This window comes from Myxocyprinus asiaticus, chromosome 35 (genome assembly GCF_019703515.2).
Source record: "Myxocyprinus asiaticus isolate MX2 ecotype Aquarium Trade chromosome 35, UBuf_Myxa_2, whole genome shotgun sequence".
In the NCBI taxonomy this organism is placed as follows: domain Eukaryota; kingdom Metazoa; phylum Chordata; class Actinopteri; order Cypriniformes; family Catostomidae; genus Myxocyprinus; species Myxocyprinus asiaticus.
In genome coordinates, this window is record NC_059378.1 from 13,974,332 (window position 1) to 13,993,857 (window position 19,526).

General features: G+C 38.3%; 1 protein-coding gene across 1 annotated transcript in view; it reads left to right on the forward strand.

The window, feature by feature from the left end:
- The window catches only part of LOC127426270 (scm-like with four MBT domains protein 1), a 39,173-nt gene extending 29,185 nt beyond the window's left edge, over positions 1 to 9,988 (forward strand). The window contains exons 17-21 of the mRNA XM_051672957.1: positions 68 to 243; positions 2,417 to 2,595; positions 3,682 to 3,900; positions 6,103 to 6,231; positions 8,553 to 9,988. Coding sequence (XP_051528917.1) covers positions 68 to 243; positions 2,417 to 2,595; positions 3,682 to 3,900; positions 6,103 to 6,231; positions 8,553 to 8,699 — 850 coding nt within the window. The 3' untranslated portion in view covers positions 8,700 to 9,988. The remainder of the gene's footprint in view (positions 1 to 67; positions 244 to 2,416; positions 2,596 to 3,681; positions 3,901 to 6,102; positions 6,232 to 8,552) is intronic.
- Positions 9,989 to 19,526: the final 9,538 nt, after the last annotated feature.

A 19,526-nucleotide genomic window follows, 5' to 3' on the forward strand; every position in this document is an offset into this window, starting at 1 on the left:
GTGTGGTGGTAGTATTTATATAAAGAGTTCCCTCTTGCTTAATCTGACCAGTCTGCGTGTTTCACAGGTACAAAGGGAAAAGCTACAGGGCAACAGTAAAGATAGTTCGCACAGCGGACCAGGTGGCAGACTTCTGTCGGAAGACCTGTATTAAGCTGGAATGCTGTCCTAATCTGTTCGGGCCGCGAATGGTTCTGGAGCGCTGCTCGGAGAACTGCTCTGTGCTCACCAAAACCAAATACAGTTAGTATGCCTTTAGCCCTATTCACTGCTTGTGAATATATATCAGTATCTTACTTTGAATGGCTCACTGGATTGTAAATGTATTAAGGCAGTTGTAGGAACTGTTGCAAATATACTGTTAGTTTTTTCTGTTGCATTGTTGCCATACAGTATGTGTAATCCTACCAAACATGCCCAGGTCACATTTCACCCCAAATTCCAAAGATGAAAATTATATTTTGTATAAAGAAAAAGAACCCTTTTTTTTTTTTTATAGTAATGAGGATTGGGCTGTAAAATGTGCTTAAATGTAATGAAGATATGTCATAATAATAAAAAAAATAAAAAAACATGAATGGTTCTAATGGCTATATATATATATATATACCACCGATTGTCCTTTCTTGGACCACTTTTGGTAGGTACTAACCACTGCATACTGGGAACACCCCACAAGACCTGCCGTTTTTGAGATGCTCTGACCCAGTCGTCTAGCCATTACAATTTGGCCCTTGTCAAATTCACTCAGATCCTTACGCTTGCCCATTTCTCCTGCTTCCAACACAAATTCAAGAACTGACTGTTCACATGCTGCCTAATATATCCCACCCCTTGACAGGTGCCATTGTAACGAGATAATAAATGTTATTCACTTCACCTGTCAGTGGTTTTAATGTTGTGGCTGATCAGTGTATATTAATGCAGTCAGTCGACTGAAATTTTTAATCGTGATAAATCGCATAATTTCCATAGTTAATCATGATTAATCGCAGATTTTGAAAGTGCTGAAATTTGACTCAAAATATACTTCGTCAAAATGCATTTATTTCCTTCTAAGGAAAGAAAGCAAAACAATATGTAACAATATAATGCTTTATTAACATTTTCCAAACAAAACCTTCCACGATATAAAGATAGAAATGCACTAAAATTGCACCAATTCAAGTAAATCTCCCAAAGCCTAATTGGGAGGTTGACTAATTAAAAGAACTAGTCCCCACGTAGGTTGCATTTTCATTGCAATGGCAATTAAATCTCTTAAACTCTCATCCTCTACAATATTATTCAGTGTTTGTGGAGTATGCGCCAGTCTAATGACTCCAGGCAGACACATGGTTTATGCTGTATTAACAATAAATGCGTTAAATCGCGTTTAATAAATATTTACTCTTCAAACTTTTTCAATTAATCGCGTGCATTCATGTGTTAATTTTGACAGCTCTAATATATATATATATATATACACGCACACTACCGGTCAAAAGTTTTGAAACACTTTTTTTTTTTTTTTTTTTCACATTTTAGAATAATAGTAAAGTCATCAAAACTATGGAATAACATAAATGGAATTATGGGAATTATGTTGTGACTAAACAAAATCCAAAATAAATCAAAACTGTGTTATATTTTAGCATCTTCAAAGTAGTCACCCTTTGCCTAGATTTTGCAGACATGTACTCTTGACATTTTCTTCTTCAAATTCTTGAGGTATCACCCTGGGATGCTTTTTAAACAGTATTGAAGGAGTTCCCATCTATGTTAAGCAATTTTTGGCTGCTTTTCTTTATTATTTGGTCCAAGTCATCAATTTCAAAAACTTTTTTTAAATTTTATTTATTTATTTTAGTTTTATAATGAAATAAATGAATATGGTGGCACAATTATATTTTTGTCTACAATTCTAATTTCAAACATTTAAGCATACGCCTTCAGATCAAAAGATTTTTAAGATCATGAGAAACATTTCAGTCAAGTGTTTCAAAACTTTTGACCGGTTTTGTGTGTGTGTGTAAATATATATATATATATATATATATATATATATATATATATATATACACACATTACTGTGCAAAAGTCTTAGGCACATCAGATATTTCACAAAAACATTTGTCTTAAGATGGTTTTTTATATCTTCAGCTTTGAGTCAAAATGAAATACACATTTTAGACTCCCAAACATTCCTTTTGCAAATAGAATAGAAGATTGCATTACCCCCACAGAGCCCCCCACTGAACATCGAGTCTGGGATTACATGAAAGCAAAATATTTTGATTTTCTGGTGAAATGTTACCTGGTCATTTTTCATGAGATTCAACCATATGAAACATTTAAATCACGTCATGTTGATTATTATATGCTTGCCCCTACTTTCTGTTGTTGAAGTTGTTCTGTAAACTGATCCTGTTTTTAGCATATTACTATGGGAAGAAGAAGAGCAGGCGTGTGGGTCGACCTCCTGGTGGACACTCCAACTTAGAGGGTGGTGTAAAGAGACGAGGCAGGAGGAGGAAGAGGAGGAAGCAGCTCTTCGTCCACAAGAAGAGACGTTCTTCTGCCTCAGTCGACAACACTCCGGCAGGCTCCCCACAGGTAACCTATAAGTATCTGTTGAGAAAAATAACCAGGGTTGGGAGGGTTACTTTTTAAATGTATTCCACTATAGATGACAGAATACATGCTGTAAAATGTAATCTGTAATGTATTTCGTTAGATTACTCAAGGTCAGTAACGTATTCTAAACACTCTGGATTACTTCTTCAGCACTGGTAGATTTTTTCACTTGTTTTGACTATAAAAACTCTGCCAGTACAGTAAGACAAAATACACGTTAAAAATACATTCTCTGAAAAACCTAAATATCTTATGCAGTGTTGTTTCTAAAACAAGATGAATCAAACTGATCTGAGGAAAACAATACAAAAATGATTATCGATTATACGATTTTTGCCCTAATATCAAAGGTCTTACTAGATAAAAAGAAATTATGATTGAATTATGAAATTATTTTCTTGATAAAAAAATATGATCGTGCATGATAACATACATGTAAAATGGCTAGAAATAGCATTTTAGCTTAGCGTAAAGCTGACAGGGTTTATTTCTATTTCTTCTGCTCCAAACTTACTTCAAACTTACTTCTCTGTCTGCTCGTATGAATGTAACACATCATAAGAAAGTGTTTCACCGCTGTTCAAATGCACTTTGGATCGCATTATTTATATGTATAAATGTTTTCCATCTGAAAGGACTAAATATTAAATTAAACAAATGACAGTAAAATGCAAAGTAATCTCTTCAGTAATCTAAATACTTTTTGAATGTAACTGTATTCTAAATACCAATGATTTAAATTGTAACTTTAGTGAAATACAGTTACTTATATTTTGTATTTTAAATACGTAATCCCGTTACATGTATTCCGTTACTCCCCAACCCTGTACATACATACATAATATAAATATAGAAAACAATCAAAACCATTGCTGAAACTAAAACAAAACTGAAATGTACATTTTAAAAAGTATTAAAATTATAACCAATTTGAAAATGCAAAACTATAATTAGCATGTCTTGAAGTCTTGTCAAAATTGCAATGTAAACCAGGAGGAGCATCAGACTTCATATTCCTTGATTTACAAATGTTGTAATGTCACTGACTGCTGTTTGGCCTCGCAGGGCAGTGGTGATGAGGAAGATCTGGATGAAGATGACTCTCTGAGTGAGGACACAGGCTCTGAGCTGCAGGACGAGCTGCTGGACGACTCTGAATACTCTGAGAAGAAGTCACAGCCTCCCTCCCCCTCTCCTCCCGAAACCCCCCGTCCCACACGCAAACGGCGCAAAGCTCGCTCACCTTCCTGCTCGGATGATGAGAACAGACCTCCTTCACCCAAGGTAACATACATTTTCAAACAGTGAGCAGCAAAGTTATGCTCCCTTCTAAGATGCCTTGTTTTGGATAAATTCTAAGGCAGTATCACAATGTTTTTGTTAGGTAGCAATATGTGCTTATGCTCTTCAGGTGAGGAGTGCTATTTGTGTGGCGCACATGAATGACTATTAAGAGTTGCTGCCTATGCAGTGCATTTCAGATCATTCACTTATGAGGCTCCATGTTAGTTAGGATTTGTAGACAGCGAGGCAGCTCAATAGGTTTTGGAACCAAGCTTTTGTTTGTTCAGTCTGGAACTTAATAATTAATAATTAATTAATAATTTTATTTATTTATCACACATTATACATTTGCACATATACAGTGAAATTCTTCTTTTTCACATATCCCAGCTAGGCTGGGGTCAGAGTGCAGGGTCAGCCATGATACGGCGCCCCTGGAGCAGATAGGGTCAAGGGCCTTGCTCAAGGGCCCAACAGTGGCATCTTGGCGGTGCTGGGGCTTGAACCCCCGACCTTCTGATCAGTAACCCAGAGCCTTAACCGCTGAGCCACCACTTGTGTTTTCCCACCTTTTTTGCCGTAAGCACCCCCATAGCACCATCAGTATGGCTCAAGTACCAAAGGCTAAATATCATATATATTAACTGTAATATATATATATATATATATAAATATAATTTGTTTATATAATTTATGTTTATTAATCATCAACAATAAAAACAAACACCAAATGAGCGGTGAAATGTGCAGTTAGAACAGAGTAATGCTTATAGGTGTAATTTACTGGTGGGACATATTCCTACCACTTTTTGCATATGCCAATTTTGTTCCCACTACTTTTTGAAATAGCATTTGCTAGGTAAGTGTCTCATGCAGAAAAAAAATTTCCAGTTCTTGAGCAGGAGTTTCCATTTCGTTTGTGTTATAATAAGTAGCAACCCAGCACTGAAGTTTGTTATTTTTAATGTTATGGTGATTGCTTGTTGCTGCTGTTACCAGTGGCTTTGGGTGACAGCAGGCGGTGATGTTCTCTCGTGCATCCAGACGCGCACTCTACTCGTAAAGCAAAATGCAAAACGGATGTGTCCCTGCTCGTAATATACATACACTGACGTACAGATGCACTCTTCGTTTATTCATATAAAACTTTTTATTTGTGCGGAGTAGAACCTGGAACTCCTTGTAGGTGAAAACTTCAGAACAAATCAGTCATTCTGGCAAAAATTTACTGATCCAATCAAGTTTGTCAAAACAGTAGAAGATTACTTGGCATTATCTGCATAAAACCGAATTAATATTCATGAGTTTTAACATTCACTTTGTGATGTCGACATTTTCCAGCTTTTAGATGCATCCATTGATTATCAATGTGATAACGCACAGTGAAATATAGATATTTTAAATTAAAATTAGCATTTAGTACATGGTCATTGTGTTGTGTGCCGTTTCGCGATAAATCGTTCTAATTTCAAAAATGGCATATCGGATGAAACTAGAGACTGGTTTCAATTTGAAAACTTTATTAGGTTTCTTACCAGATGTAGTTCTGTTGGCGTTTCTCCCAAAGACAAACTTCGCTGTGATTGAAGCCATGTTGTTTGGTCACATGACTCCATATGTCGAAAGATTAATCCTTTACTTGCAGCACAGAGTCTCCTGAACTGAGATCAGTCGGTTTAAATGAAATGTACTTATGCGTCGCGTATAGCGAAGCAAAAATACAGTGTCCACGCATGTGGATGCGGGGTCGCACATGGTTAAAAGACACATTATTAATGAAAAATGCATTGCGTGGATCTCGTCTTTGGACACACATTACACGGAACAAGTCAAATTAAACTTTTACTCTCAACATGATAGGATCTCTGTGCTGAACTTCATACAAAAAGATCAATCTTGGGACTTTAAGAATGGATATCAAGATAGTTTAAATGAAGACTGTGATTAATCTGAAAATCTATGTTTTTACCCAGCCCTAATCCTTGATGTTTTTATTTGAAGTCATACATTTTGTTTTATAAGTTCAGTATAGCAAAATCCAATTCTTTTCGTGTACCCCCTGGAACCGGCCTACAACCCCCTGGGGCGTGTGTACCCCTGGTTGGGAATCACTGCATTAGACAACCTCCAATATGGTTATAGTGTTTTTCAGTTTTTTAGCCAATATGCAATACTGACTGTTTTCCCTTGCCTCTTTTGAAGAGTCCACGTTTTGAAGTTCCTCAGAAGCTTTCCTTGGACAGCAGTCCACTGGAATGGAGTGTTACTGATGTTGTGCGCTTCATAAGGACCACCGATTGTGCTCCACTGGCACGCATCTTCATGGATCAGGTAATTGAACACACACCTTCACATACATTGCATAGACTTGAATAAATCTTTTGGGAATCAGTTGTTACAGCGACTTTATGACAAAAGAGCTCACATGCTTATTACTGCCTATTTAGGAGTGTACATCTGTTTATCATTAGAGGGATGCACTGTTATGTTTTTAAGAGATCAACCTGAAAATATCAGGGAATTTTACAATTGTTTTCCAGGCCTGGAAAAGTAATGGAAATTTATATAGTGAATGTACAGTGGTGTGAAAAAGTGTTTGCCCCCTTCCTGATTTCTTATTTTTTTGCATGTTTGTCACACTTAAATGTTTCAGATCATCAAACAAGTTTCAATATTAGTCAAAGATAACACAAGTAAACACAAAATGCAGTTTTTAAATGAAGGTTGTTATTATTAAGGGAAAACAAAATCCAAACCTACATGGCCCTGTGTGAAAAAGTGTTTGCCCCACCTGTTAAAACATAACTTAACTGTGGTTTATCACACCTGAGTTCAATTTCTCTAGCCACACCCAGGCCTGATTACTGCCACACCTGTTCTCAATCAAGAAATCACTTAAATAGGACCTGCCTGACAAAGTGAAATAGACCAAAAGATCTTCAAAAGCTAGACATCATGCCGAGATCCAAAGAAATTCAGGAACAAATGAGAAAGTAATTGAGATCTATCAATCTGGAAAAGGTTATAAAGCCATTTCTAAAGCTTTGGGACTCCAGAGAACCACAGTGAGAGCCATTATCCACAAATGGCAAAAACATGGAACAGTGGTGAACCTTCCCAGGAGTGGCCGGCCGACCAAAATTACCCCAAGAGCGAAGCGACGACTCATCCAAGAGGTCACAAAAGACCCCACAGCAACATCCAAAGAACTGCAGGCCTCACTTGCCTCAGTTAAGGTCAGTGTTCATGACTCCACCATAAGAAAGAGACTGGGCAAAAATGGCGAAAAATTTCGAGTTCCAAGATGAAAACCACTGCTGAGCAAAAAGAACATTAAGGCTCGTCTCATTTTTGCCAGAAAACATCTTGATGATCCCCAAGACTTTTGGGAAAATACTCTGTGGACTGACGAGACAAAAGTTGAACTTTTTGGAAGGTGTGTGTCCTATTACATCTGGCGTAAAAGTAACACCGCATTTCAGAAAAAGAACATCATACCAACAGTAAAATATGGTGGTGGTAGTGTGATGGTCTGGGGCTGTTTTGCTGCTTCAGGACCTGGAAGACTTGCTGTGATAAATGGAACCATGAATTCTGCTGTCTACCAAAAAATCCTGAAGGAGAATGTCCGGCCATCTGTTCGTGACCTCAAGCTGAAGCGAACTTGGGTTCTGCAGCAGGACAATGATCCAAAACACACCAATATGCAAGTCCACCTCTGAATGGCTGAAGAAAAATAAAATGAAGACTTTGGAGTGGCCTAGTCAAAATCCTGACCGGAATCCTATTGAGATGCTGTGGCATGACCTTAAAAAGGCAGTTCATGCTCGAAAACCCTCCAATGTGGCTGAATTACAACAATTCTGCAAAGATGAGTGGGCCAAAATTCCTCCACAGCGCTGTAAAAGACTCATTGCAAGTTATCGCAAACGCTTGATTGCAGTTGTTGCTGCTAAGGGTGGCCCAACCAGTTATTAGGTTTAGGGGGCAATCACTTTTTCACACAGGGCCATGTAGGTTTGGATTTTGTTTTCCCTTAATAATAACAACCTTCATTTAAAAACTGCATTTTGTGTTTACTTGTGTTATCTTTGACTAATATTGAAACTTGTTTGATGATCTGAAACATTTAAGTGTGACAAACATGCAAAAAAATAAGAAATCAGGAAGGGGGCAAACACTTTTTCACACCACTGTATATTTGTTTTGTAGTTATGCTGCACTGTAAAATATGTAATCAGCTTGATATTGCTCTTGTGAATTTCTCTAGAGTAAAAATTGTTCACAAGAAATATTGATGTCCAATTTGTGAGTAAATTGTTATTTTGATTAGTTTTTTTTTCCTTTTCTTAATGAATAGGTTAAACTGTCTGAATCAAAAACCATATTTATCCATGAATCACAAATGAATTAAAAAGTAATGGAAAAGTAATTGCAATTGTTTGGTCAAAAAGTGAGGGAACCCTGTTCTTTGTGTAGCAACATTTATGCCATGAAAGTTATAAGCGTGACGAATGAACATCATATGAGTGATTGTATGAGTAATTAAGCACAGTATCTGACCCGATACCCATATTCATATTTGTGCATCCCTCTTTTATACAGGAAATGTAAGCACACACTGTCTGCAACTGTTACTGTTTACCTTCCAGGAAATTGACGGTCAGGCCCTACTTCTATTGAATCTTCCCACTGTACAGGAGTGTATGGACCTGAAGCTCGGACCTGCCATCAAGCTGTGCCATCACATTGAGAGGGTCAAGCTGGCATTTTACCAACAATTTGCCAGCTCAGGCTGACATTCTGTAGAGAGGAGTTGGGCTATGACATTTTGGGTGACTTTCCTAATGTTTGTGATCTTTTCCTCTATGGACAACAGAACCTTTAAATTTACTTGCCGCTTTAGAAGCCTCCCTTACCATTAGTTTTTCTACACAGCAGGCAGAGTCGAGATTGACTACTGGAGGGGCATTTCTCAACAGGGTGAATCTGGTATGTTTACAGATGGGCTCTCCATCTCAAATTAAGCCTAGTTCTCGACTACTGTTTAGTTTAATTGTGTGATCTTTCTTTAAGAGAATCGTTCAGCTCAGGGTTATTTTAAACCTGGGTTAAAGGAACTGATCCATTCAGTCTCTGCAAGAATAAGCAAAGCTCTTCAACTGTTTTTGAAACCTTCATTTACTGTAGAGCAGATGACAATGCAATGACCTAAAGCACAAAAAAAAAAAAAAAAAAAAAAAAATTGCCCATGTACTCTAAGTGGTATGCAAATGTGTACATACAGGAGTTTAAATGTAAATACTGTAAATAATCAGATGATAATGGGACTGCTTTAATGCTCCCATTTCGGTTTGGTTTTCTATAATAGCTTGGCAATAAACAATGCAAAGGTTTTTAAACGCATGATATGCCTGATGCTGCCATTGTAAATACTGTAAACAAACACTTGCTTATCCTATTAATGCATTACTGAATAAAAGTGCAGAGTAATAAAAAAAAAAAAGATGAGGTGTTATGGTTAAGACATAAGCACACAATTATTTCAGGTTATGCCACTGTGATAAGGATAATATAAATGGTGGCAAATCCAGGGTCTATCAACACCAAATCGAAAAGCGTTTTGGTACTTTTAAGAATTTGTCTGCTTGTAAAAGGAATATTTTTAATATCAAGTAGAATACAACATTTGTGTTTAAATGCATATATTGGATTAAATAATTACAGGGGCCTCTGTTTTTGATAACTGGACATTATAAGAAACTGAATGGGTCTTGCATTGCAAATCTGTGGCCCTCAACATTCAGATGGAATCATTTGATTTGTCATATGGATTTAATTTGAATTGATAAAGAGATATGCAACCGTCTCCCTTTATGTAACATCCATTTCCCTTGCTCCTCTTCTGTAAGCATTTGTGGTGGAAATGGGAAAGATGTTTTTTGAATCCTCATCTAGCCATGTTCTGTTTTGTTTATATCCCGTTGGTCATCCATTTGATTAGTTTGTTGAATTAATGTTGCTTTCCTTTGAATTATATGTTGGTGAAAAATGTTATTTAAAAGAAAATAAATTGAACAAAACCTTGCCTTTTGGGTTTTTCTTTTCGTTGTGTGAATTTAAAGAATCTTGGTGGAGTCTTTGGAAATAAAACAATGTATTTGGGTTGATGTATTTGTGCTCTGAGTTAGAATAGGCCTTTTAAGACAATGGACAGTCATATTTAGGTCATTTTATTGTTGTTTCCAATTAAAACCCTGTATTTATTCTAACATTCACAAATCCACCTCAATCCCTGTCTCACACTATTTTTAAAAAAAAATTTGTGTAATGCCACATTCATTAAAAGTATACTATTTGTTCCCAATAATACTGTTATTGTCTAATTTACTACCCTATTTTACCTCAAAAGTGATGATGACAGAGAAGGACTTTTATAGATACTGAGCTTTAAACATTTATTTTTTAACAGAATTAAAAAAGAAAGACTTGGTGGAGTCGCATGGTGCCATGCAAGGTTCAGATGCGTGAACGGCTAGCTCAGAAAGTTTTAATACTTTTTGTGTCATAAACCAGTGAGATTCGATACACCCTGTTCCATAACAGTTCTATGAAGACAATATGTCAAAGAATTCAAAAACCTAGGGCTCTGGAGACATTAAAAGACACTTATGTGCTCAAGCTGATACCCCTGACAGGGCAGCAGACTGGGAACTCAGTTTGACAGTGCGGTGGGAGAGATTCAGCATCAACTGTCGAGCATGTCAGAAATGCTGGCGAAGGTTGTTGCTGACTTGGAGGATCTTGCTGTAATACATCGATCGATCTTGGTTCGTTACAAGAGTGGGGGACGTCGAGATACAGATCGATGGAGTCATCCGAGAGGGAATTAGCTGCTAACCCGCTAGTGACCAAAAAAGACTTGGAGCGTGTTTGGAAAAAGTTGGAAGAACTTGAGAATCGTAACCGGCGAAACAACATCGGAATTCTTGGAATTCCTGAGGACGAAGAAGGCCGAGATATGGTGAAATTTCCTAGATGAGCGCTTCCCGAGTCTGCTCGAAATGATAGGCCATAAGCTGGAAACCGAGCGAGCTCACAGAGTTCCAGCTCGGAGATCCACGGAGGGAGACAGGCCCTGATCAATTCTGGCCAAATTTCTGAGATCATCCAATAAAGATCTCGTATTACGTGAGGCGAGGAGCAAAGGAAGGCTTTCTTGGAAGAACCACAGCATTTTCTTGTTCCCAGACTTTGCGAATTCGACGAGAGAAACGTGATCGATTGAAGGAATGCAAGAAACTCTTACATCAACGGAAGGTTGCTTTGCACTGATGTTCCCGGCCAAATTGAGAATAGATACTAAGGATGGCTGCAAAATATTTACATGCCCACAGCAAGTGATGTCCTTCATAAAGTCAATGGAATGAGTAAGTCATTGTGTGATGCTCTCGATGCAGCCGAGTGGGCCTGAATCACTGAACATTCACTTGACTGTACGAGGAAACTGAGCGCCTTTTGTGTTTCTTTTTGTGTTGGTTCCACCTAGCGGCTGGAGTTTGTTTTGTGGAATAACACTCCTTCGGGACAGTTTGTGGATGAATCTGCACGTTCTTTGTGCTTATGCCTCCTATTGGATGGAGTTTATTTTGTGGAATATTTCTTGCAAATCATTAGAGTGATTAGGGCATTTGTTACACTCATGTAACAGCCAAATGGGTCAGCTCACTGAACATTCGTTTGACTGCCTGAGGAAACTACGTTTTTTTTTTTTGTGCTGGATCCGCTAGCGGCTGGAGCTTGTTTTGTGGAGGAACACACCTTCGGGCAGTTATGTGGATGAATCTACACGTTCTTTGTTCTTATTCCGCCTATTGGCTGGAGTTTGTTCAGTGGAATATTTCTTGCAAAACATTGGAGTGATTAGGGCATCTGTTCCACTCATGTAACCGCCAAGTTAGCCTGACTCACTGAACATTCATTTGTCTGTCCGAGGAAACGTCTTTTTTGTTTCTTTTTGTGCTGGTTCCGCCTAGCGGCTGGAGTTTGTTTTGTGGAGGAACACACCTTCGGAACAGTTATGTGGATGAATCTACACGTTCTTTGTGCTTATTGGTTGGAGTTTGTTTTATAGATTATTTTCTGTTGTGTAATTCTGTCGCACAAAATTTGTATAGAAGCACCGGACTTGAGGAATCCGACGGCAAAGTTGTCGCAGGGGCTCTCTTAGACGTACATGAACTGTTTGAGTTTAGATGGATGGATGCCAGTTGGCGCTGTCATGCGCACGTTTTTCTTTTTTCTGTTTGTTTGGTTCTGGGGGAAGTTCGGGGTTTGACTGTTGCACTAATGTTGGAATGTGGTCGTTATAATTTTATTTTTGACACACAATCTATTTTTTCTAATATGTCAAATGTTAATATGAGTGGATTGTCTCTCTCCACGTGGAATGTGAATGGATTGGGGCACCCCATAAAAAGAAGGAAGGTTATTTCTTTTCTTAAATGTAAGAAATATGATATAATGTTTCTTCAAGAAACACATCTTTCCCCGCAGGAAGCTGAAAAATTTGGGAAGATATGGGGTGGACATGTTTTCTTCACTGCTGGCTCAAAGAGCAGGGGAGTCATTACATTGATAAGTAAGCATCTACAATTCAAATGTCTCAAACAGATTAAAGATAAATTAGGAAGAGTCATTATTGTTTTAGCAGAAATTCAGGGGCATAGGTTGATTTTGGATAATATTTACGCACCTAACGTTGATGATCAGGGCTTTTTTATAGATCTTGAAGGGATGTTGCAAGCCGCTGGCACTCCTCATGATATAATATTGGGAGGAGACTTTAATTTATTGATGGACTCAGTCCTTGGTCATAGTGAGGCAAAAGTGTGTAAGCCCCCTAGAGCAACAGTGACGTTTCACAGGATGTGTAAAAATCTTGATCTTACAGATATTTAGAGACTTTTGAACCCATCTGGTAGGGACTACAATTTTTTTTTCATCAGTCCATAAGATTTATTCTAGAATAGATTTTTTTAATATATATTTTTTATATCTTAGTCCCTCATTTCATCTGTTGTTGATTGTTCAATTGGAAACATTTTAGTCTCAAATCACGCCCTGGTGAATTTAGAGGTGTTGCCACATACAGAGAAAAATAAATCATATAGTTGGCACTTTAATGTATCCCTTTTGCAAAATCCTGAATTCCAACAAATGTTAAAAGGCTGAAATCAATGTCTATATGGAGACCAACTGGTCCTAAGTATCCCCTGTGGGCATGGCTTGGGAGGCACTTAAGGCGGTTCCTAGGGTCGGATCATACAGTATGCCTCATTCACCAAAAAATCCAAAGCACGAGAACTTGTGGAGTTGGAAGGGAATATTAAAAGTGCCGAGTCAGAGCTGAAGCGCCGAATGTTGTCTGATGGCCTCAGAGAATTGACCCGATTGAAATACAGATATAATACTATTTTGTCACAGAAGGTGGAGTTTTGGCTATTCAGGACAAGACAGACATATTTTTGGGGGACATAGCAGGGAAGCTTTTGACTAGATTTATAAAGCAGAGAGAGTCTTTTTTACCATTCCCTCAGTGAAATCTGCTGGTGATGAAATATTTACCTCAGCCATTGATATTAATAATGCTTTTAAAGAATTCTATCTTGATCTCTATAGTTCCATGTCTTTGTCTACTGATGAAGATATTAGAAACTTTGTGGAACCATTAGAACTCCCTAAATTGATGACTGAGCAAAAAAATGATCTTGATTCTGAGATAACCTTGGAGGAGCTTGGAGAGGTAATTAAGGACTTGCCTACAGGCAAGGCTCCGGGGCCAGATGGCTTTGCCGCTGAGTTTTTTAGATCTTATGCTACAGAACTGGCCCTGCTTTTGTTAGTTTATATGGAATCATTAAAGAATGGAAAGCTTCCGCCAACCATGACTCAAGCCCGGATCAGTCTGATTCTTAAAAAGGACAAAGATCCAAGCGAATGTAAGAGTTACCGTCCAATTCCCTGATCTAACTAGACGTAAACATATTGTCAAAAATTCTGGCTAACCGATTAAGTAAAGTTATGACATCTCTTATACATATAGATCAGGTGGGGTTTATTCGGGGCCACAGCTCTTCTGATAACATTAGCCGTTTCATCAATATCATGTGGTCAGTGGCGAATGATCAGACTCCGGTCATGGCCATCTCACTTGACGATGAAAAGGCATTTGATATGGTAGAATGGGATTATCTTTTTAAGATTTTGGAAATATACGGTTTGGGGAATACTTTTATTGGATGGATTAAGTTACTTTATAGACACCCGGTAGCGGCGGCACAAACAAATGGATTAATTTCAAATGATTTTACTCTGGATAGGGGCACCCGGCAGAGTTGCCCTCTTTCCCCATTATTGTTCTGTCTTGCCCTGGAACCATTAGCAGCCACGATAAGAAGGGAAGATGATTTTCCAGGGGTGGTGGTGGGAGGTGTGGCGCATAAGCTTTTGCTTTACGCAGATGATATTTTATTATTCGTCTCCGACCCCATTAGATCTATGCCTTGCCTCCACAGAATTATTAATTCCTTTTCTAAGTTCTCAGGATACAGAGTCAATTGGTCTAAATCTGTAGCTTTGGCTCTGACAGCATACTGCCCGGTAACGGTTTTCCAGCCGGGTGCCTTCCAGTGGCCCAAACAGGGCATTAAGTATTTGGGCATTTTATTCCCTGCAAATTTGTCTGATTTAGTAGAGTTAATTTTGACCCCTTAATAAAAAGGTTTTCGAGTGATGTGGGCAGGTGGGCTTCATTACATTTATCTATGATTGGGCAGGTTAATGTTATTAAAATTAATTGTATTCCCAAATTTAACTACCTCTTACAATCTCTCCCTGTAGATTTCCCCCTCTCTTATTTCAAGCAGTTTGATAGCATAGCAAAGTCCTTCATTTGGAATGGTAAGCATCCTAGATTACATTTTAATAAGTTACATAGGCCGATTGACAAAGGTGGGCTAGGCCTACCCAAGATTTTGTTTTATTATTATGCATTCAGTCTCAGACATTTGGCTCATTGGTCGCTTCCATCTGAGAGAGCCCCTCCCTGGTTTTGTATCGAACAGGAAGTTCTTGCCCCTATTTTGCCACTGCAAAGCCTTTCCATCAAACTAATCGGAGAACTTAAGTCGCACCCCGTTATCTCGCATTTGCACGCAGTATGGACAAAAGTGTCCAGAGTGTTTAATTCAGATATTTATTTAAATGTTGCCTCGAGCATATGGCTAAACACATAATTACGTATTAATAAGTCCCCTTTCTGCTGGTCAGACTGGATTATGAGGGAGGTTAATACGCTCTGTGACCTATATGAGAGTGGGGTGTTGAGATCGTTTGAAAATTTGGTCCAACATTTCAGGATTCCAAGATTTCAGTTCTTTAAGTACTTACAGCTGCGCCACCTGCTCTGTACTATTTTTGGGAGTAGCATACACCCCCCTAAAGGGGCAGATACTCTAGAAATGATGATTACTGCTTTTGGAAAAGGTCTCGAGGCATCAGTGTAGTACTCCCTGTTAATTCAGAGTCTGGGGGACGGAGCTTCAACTTCTCTCAAGAGATTATGGGAGAGAGATTTAGACTTGGTATTGGAGGAGGGAGTGTGGGCTAGGATTCTAAAAAACGTCAAGTCTACATCTAGAGATTCAAGGGAGCGTCTGATGCAATTTAAGATTTTGCATCGATTATATTGGACACCCTCTGGATTGTATAGACATGGTCTTAAAGACACACCCACCTGCTGGCGATGCCAATCAGAAGACAGTTTTCATTTTGCCCCAGACTCTGCATTTTAGGTGATGGGGCGGTCATTAATTTTGGGGATAGCCACTTAAAAGTTGGGTCCTGGCCGGAGTTATGGATGTCAGACGAATCATTCTTAGGGGGTGGAAGACGGCTGGGGCACCCTCGTTTCGGGAGTGGTGCGGGGTGGGGTGGCAGCATTTGAGGAGCCAATTTATAGAAGGTTGGGAAAATGGGATTTGTTTAATAGGAAGTGGGGTAGATATTTAGCTTTTTTGGAGGGTTCTCAGGGAGGGGCAGTGGAGAGGGATTTTTAATTTTTAGTTTGATGTGTATGTACACTCTTGTTTTTTTGAAAGTATTTTTTTTGTTTGTTTGTTTTTCATCTTCTTTTTTTTTTTTCTTTTTTTTTGTTATAATTGTAAGTGACCACTATAGTGCGTGTTTGTGTCGGGTGGGGGTGATGTTCGGGGGGAGGGGTTTAATTGATATAACTGATTCTGTATTTTATGTTGTGTTTATCTGTTTTGTGGATGGAATCAATAAAAAATATTAATAACAAAAAAAAAACATCAAGTCTGCATCTAGAGATTCAAGGGTGCACCTTATGCAATTCAAGATTTTACATAGATTCTATTGGACCCCCTCTAGATTGTATAGGTTTGGTCTTAAAGACACACCCACATGCTGGCAATGCCAATCGGAGGATGGAGACACGGCCCATGTTATTTGGTGGTGTGTTGAGATCCAGGAATTTTGGTTGAAGGTTCAGAGTTCTGTGTGTGACGTGTTGGGCACTCGGGTTTCGTTTTGCCCCAGATTCTGTGTTTTGGGCGATGGGGTGGTCATTGATGTGGAGAATAGACACATAGAGAATTGGGTTCTGACCAGTGTGATGATTGCCAGGCAGATTATTTTGAGGGGTTGGAGGTCGGCTGGAGCGCCCCCATTTCGGGAGTGGTGCACGGAGAAGCGGAGGGTTGCGGCTTTTGAGGTGTCATTTAGAAGACAGGGTAACTTGGATTTGGGTGGTGTGAGAGGTGGAGGTATAAATGTGTGTGATTATTATTATACATATATATTTTTTATTTGCTTTTTTGTGTGTGTGTGTGTGTGTGTGTGTGTGTGTGTGTACTCATATGTGACCACAGGGATGTTTGTTGGGGGTCAGGGCAGGGTTGGGGATTGTGAGGGGGAGGGGTGGTTGTGGGGTTTAAATGTTGATTCTATGTATATATGTTTTGCTTTTTTTTTATTTAATGTAGGAATCAATAAAAAAAATTTATTAAAAAAAAAAAAAAAGACTTCAGAAATGCACTTTTGGAAATTGAGCAGTCTAAATGTGTTAACCCGCCTAAGACTGGTAACCAGGCTACATAAGTGTAACTTTAAATTACATGCAAAAATGTATAGGTTTTGTGGTATTATTTTCATGCATTCAGTAAGTGAATACTGGGATTTTTTTTTAAAGGATTTCACCTGCTAGTTAAAGGGATTTAAACTTCCAGACTATTATATCACTCGAGCAAGAGTGCCATTTTTTTGTATGTCAGCATGGCTGCGATTTGGCCATAGAAACAAGGCTGCAGGTAATCACAGCTGTGCTGATATTCGGAACAACAGCCCAATTGAGGGTGTGATATTGCTTTTATACAACAGTTCAACAAACAATTAAATAATATTAACTTAAACTTAACTAAGTTTCAATAATATTAATATATAATAGCTAAAATAGTTCCAGAAGAAGCCAAAACATTAAGCACAACTCGCTCACTGCACTGCTCTCTTATTTAGGTTTTTAACAAATGGTGTTTTTGAACCAGTGTTTTTGAACAAATCTTTCTCGTTCCCTTGCATTGTTTCAGTGGTCAACGACGTGTGTTTTTAACGAATGTCCAGAAATGTTTACAAACGAATCGGGAAATAAATCAAAATGAACAATTTATCATAATCCCCACCACTATTTGGTAAACAAGGAACACGTTGAAGCGGAGTGATACTAATAGTGAAGCATCCCAGTGCTGTTTGACTGTTGGTGCATTCAAGTCCTCTTGGGAAGTTTGTACTTACGAGGTTGATAATCGTAAATACGTTGTGATTTACATTCAAGTGATTTTAGTAGGAAAGAACCAACCTGTTTTGTAATTTCATAATTCTCTCTTTTTCACATACTAGCAAAGGCAGAAAGCTTTTTTAGCACCAATGCAACAAAATGAAGAGCAAAGCCACACACTGTGAGTAATTCATACTTTATCTACTTATTTTATCATTCTTGTGCGCTCACACTTAATGATGGAAAATGTACGTGCTGAGTGACTCCAGTCAGGTCTCCTAAGCAACCAATTGGACCGGGTGCTAGGGTGGGTAGAGTCACGTTGGTTTAACCTCCTCGTGGTTGCTATAATGTGGTTCTCGCTCTTGTGGGGCACATGGTAAGTTGTTCGTGGATGCCGCAGAGAATAGTGTAAAGCCTCCACACGCACTACGTCTTCGCGGTAACATGCTCAACAAGCCACGTGATAAGATGCGTGGATTGACAGTCTCAGACGTGGAGACAACTGAGATTCATTCTCTGCCACCCGGATTGAGGCGAGTCACTACGCCACCACGAGGACTTAGAGCACATTGGGAATTCCAAATTGGGGAGAAAAGGGGAGAAAAAAAAAAAACCACAAAAAAATAAAAATGGTGGAAAATGTAGTTTTGTTGCAAACACTTGTTGCTGTATAAACTAGCTAAATTACACTTATTTTGGGGCAAGTTTTATCATTATTTTCCATTAACAGTACAAAAAATGCATACAAACTAAACTGCACTGTCAAAATCCCGAAACGAATTTTTACCAAATAAGCCCCCAACTCGGAAAGTCAAAAAGGTAGTTATTATGAGTTAAGCGCACACAAATGTCAAATATGAGTGGGAAACTCTGGATTTTCTTCTAGCCATGACTTTCCGAGTTGGGGGCATGTCGATTTTTGTTATTAGTAATAATTCAGTTTTCATTTTGATTTTGACTGTGCAGTTTAGTTTGCATGCATTTTTTTTGTACTGTTAATTAAGAATGACGATAAAACCTGGCAGAAAATAAGACTCATTTAGCTGGCTAATGCAGCGACAAGCGTTTGCAACAAAACTACATTTCCCATCATTGTATTTGGCCGCACTAGAATGATAAAACGGATAGATAAAGTATTAATTACACATCTATGCATTAATACATTTATTTATTTATTTATTTATTTATTGGTGCTAAAAAGCTTCCAGCCTTCGCTATTAAGTGAAAAAGAGATCAAGAAATATGAAATTGCTAAACGGGTCCGTTCTTTCCGGCTAAAATCGCACCGTTTATGTGCGTTAATATTGGCTGTGTCTCATTTGGAAGGATGCGTCCTCCGGAGGTCGCATTTGTCAGCTGCATACGTCATCGAGGCTGTCTCGTTTCAGAAAAGCGAGTAAGACACTTCGAATGCAGCGTTCGAATGCGACCTTCTTTCACGGGAATTCGGAGGATGAATGAGGTGTATCCTTCATGGGCACTCATAACCCACAATTCTTTGCTTCAACGGAAATGTCTAAAAAAAATGAGGCCAATTTGCTCGTAAATATGATGTTCAAACGCAAGTAATGTTAATTCCCAAGTTGAAGTACCTCAGTAGATGGGTGCAGAGTATATAATATGTATAATTATATTAATATATAATTAAAATAAAGTATTAGACTAAAAGTACAACTGTAAAATCTATTTTATTTTCTCTTTACATCATTATAACTCTCCTAAAATGTACCTCATATATTCCCTTCCAGAGGGACTTTGTTCCTTTCTC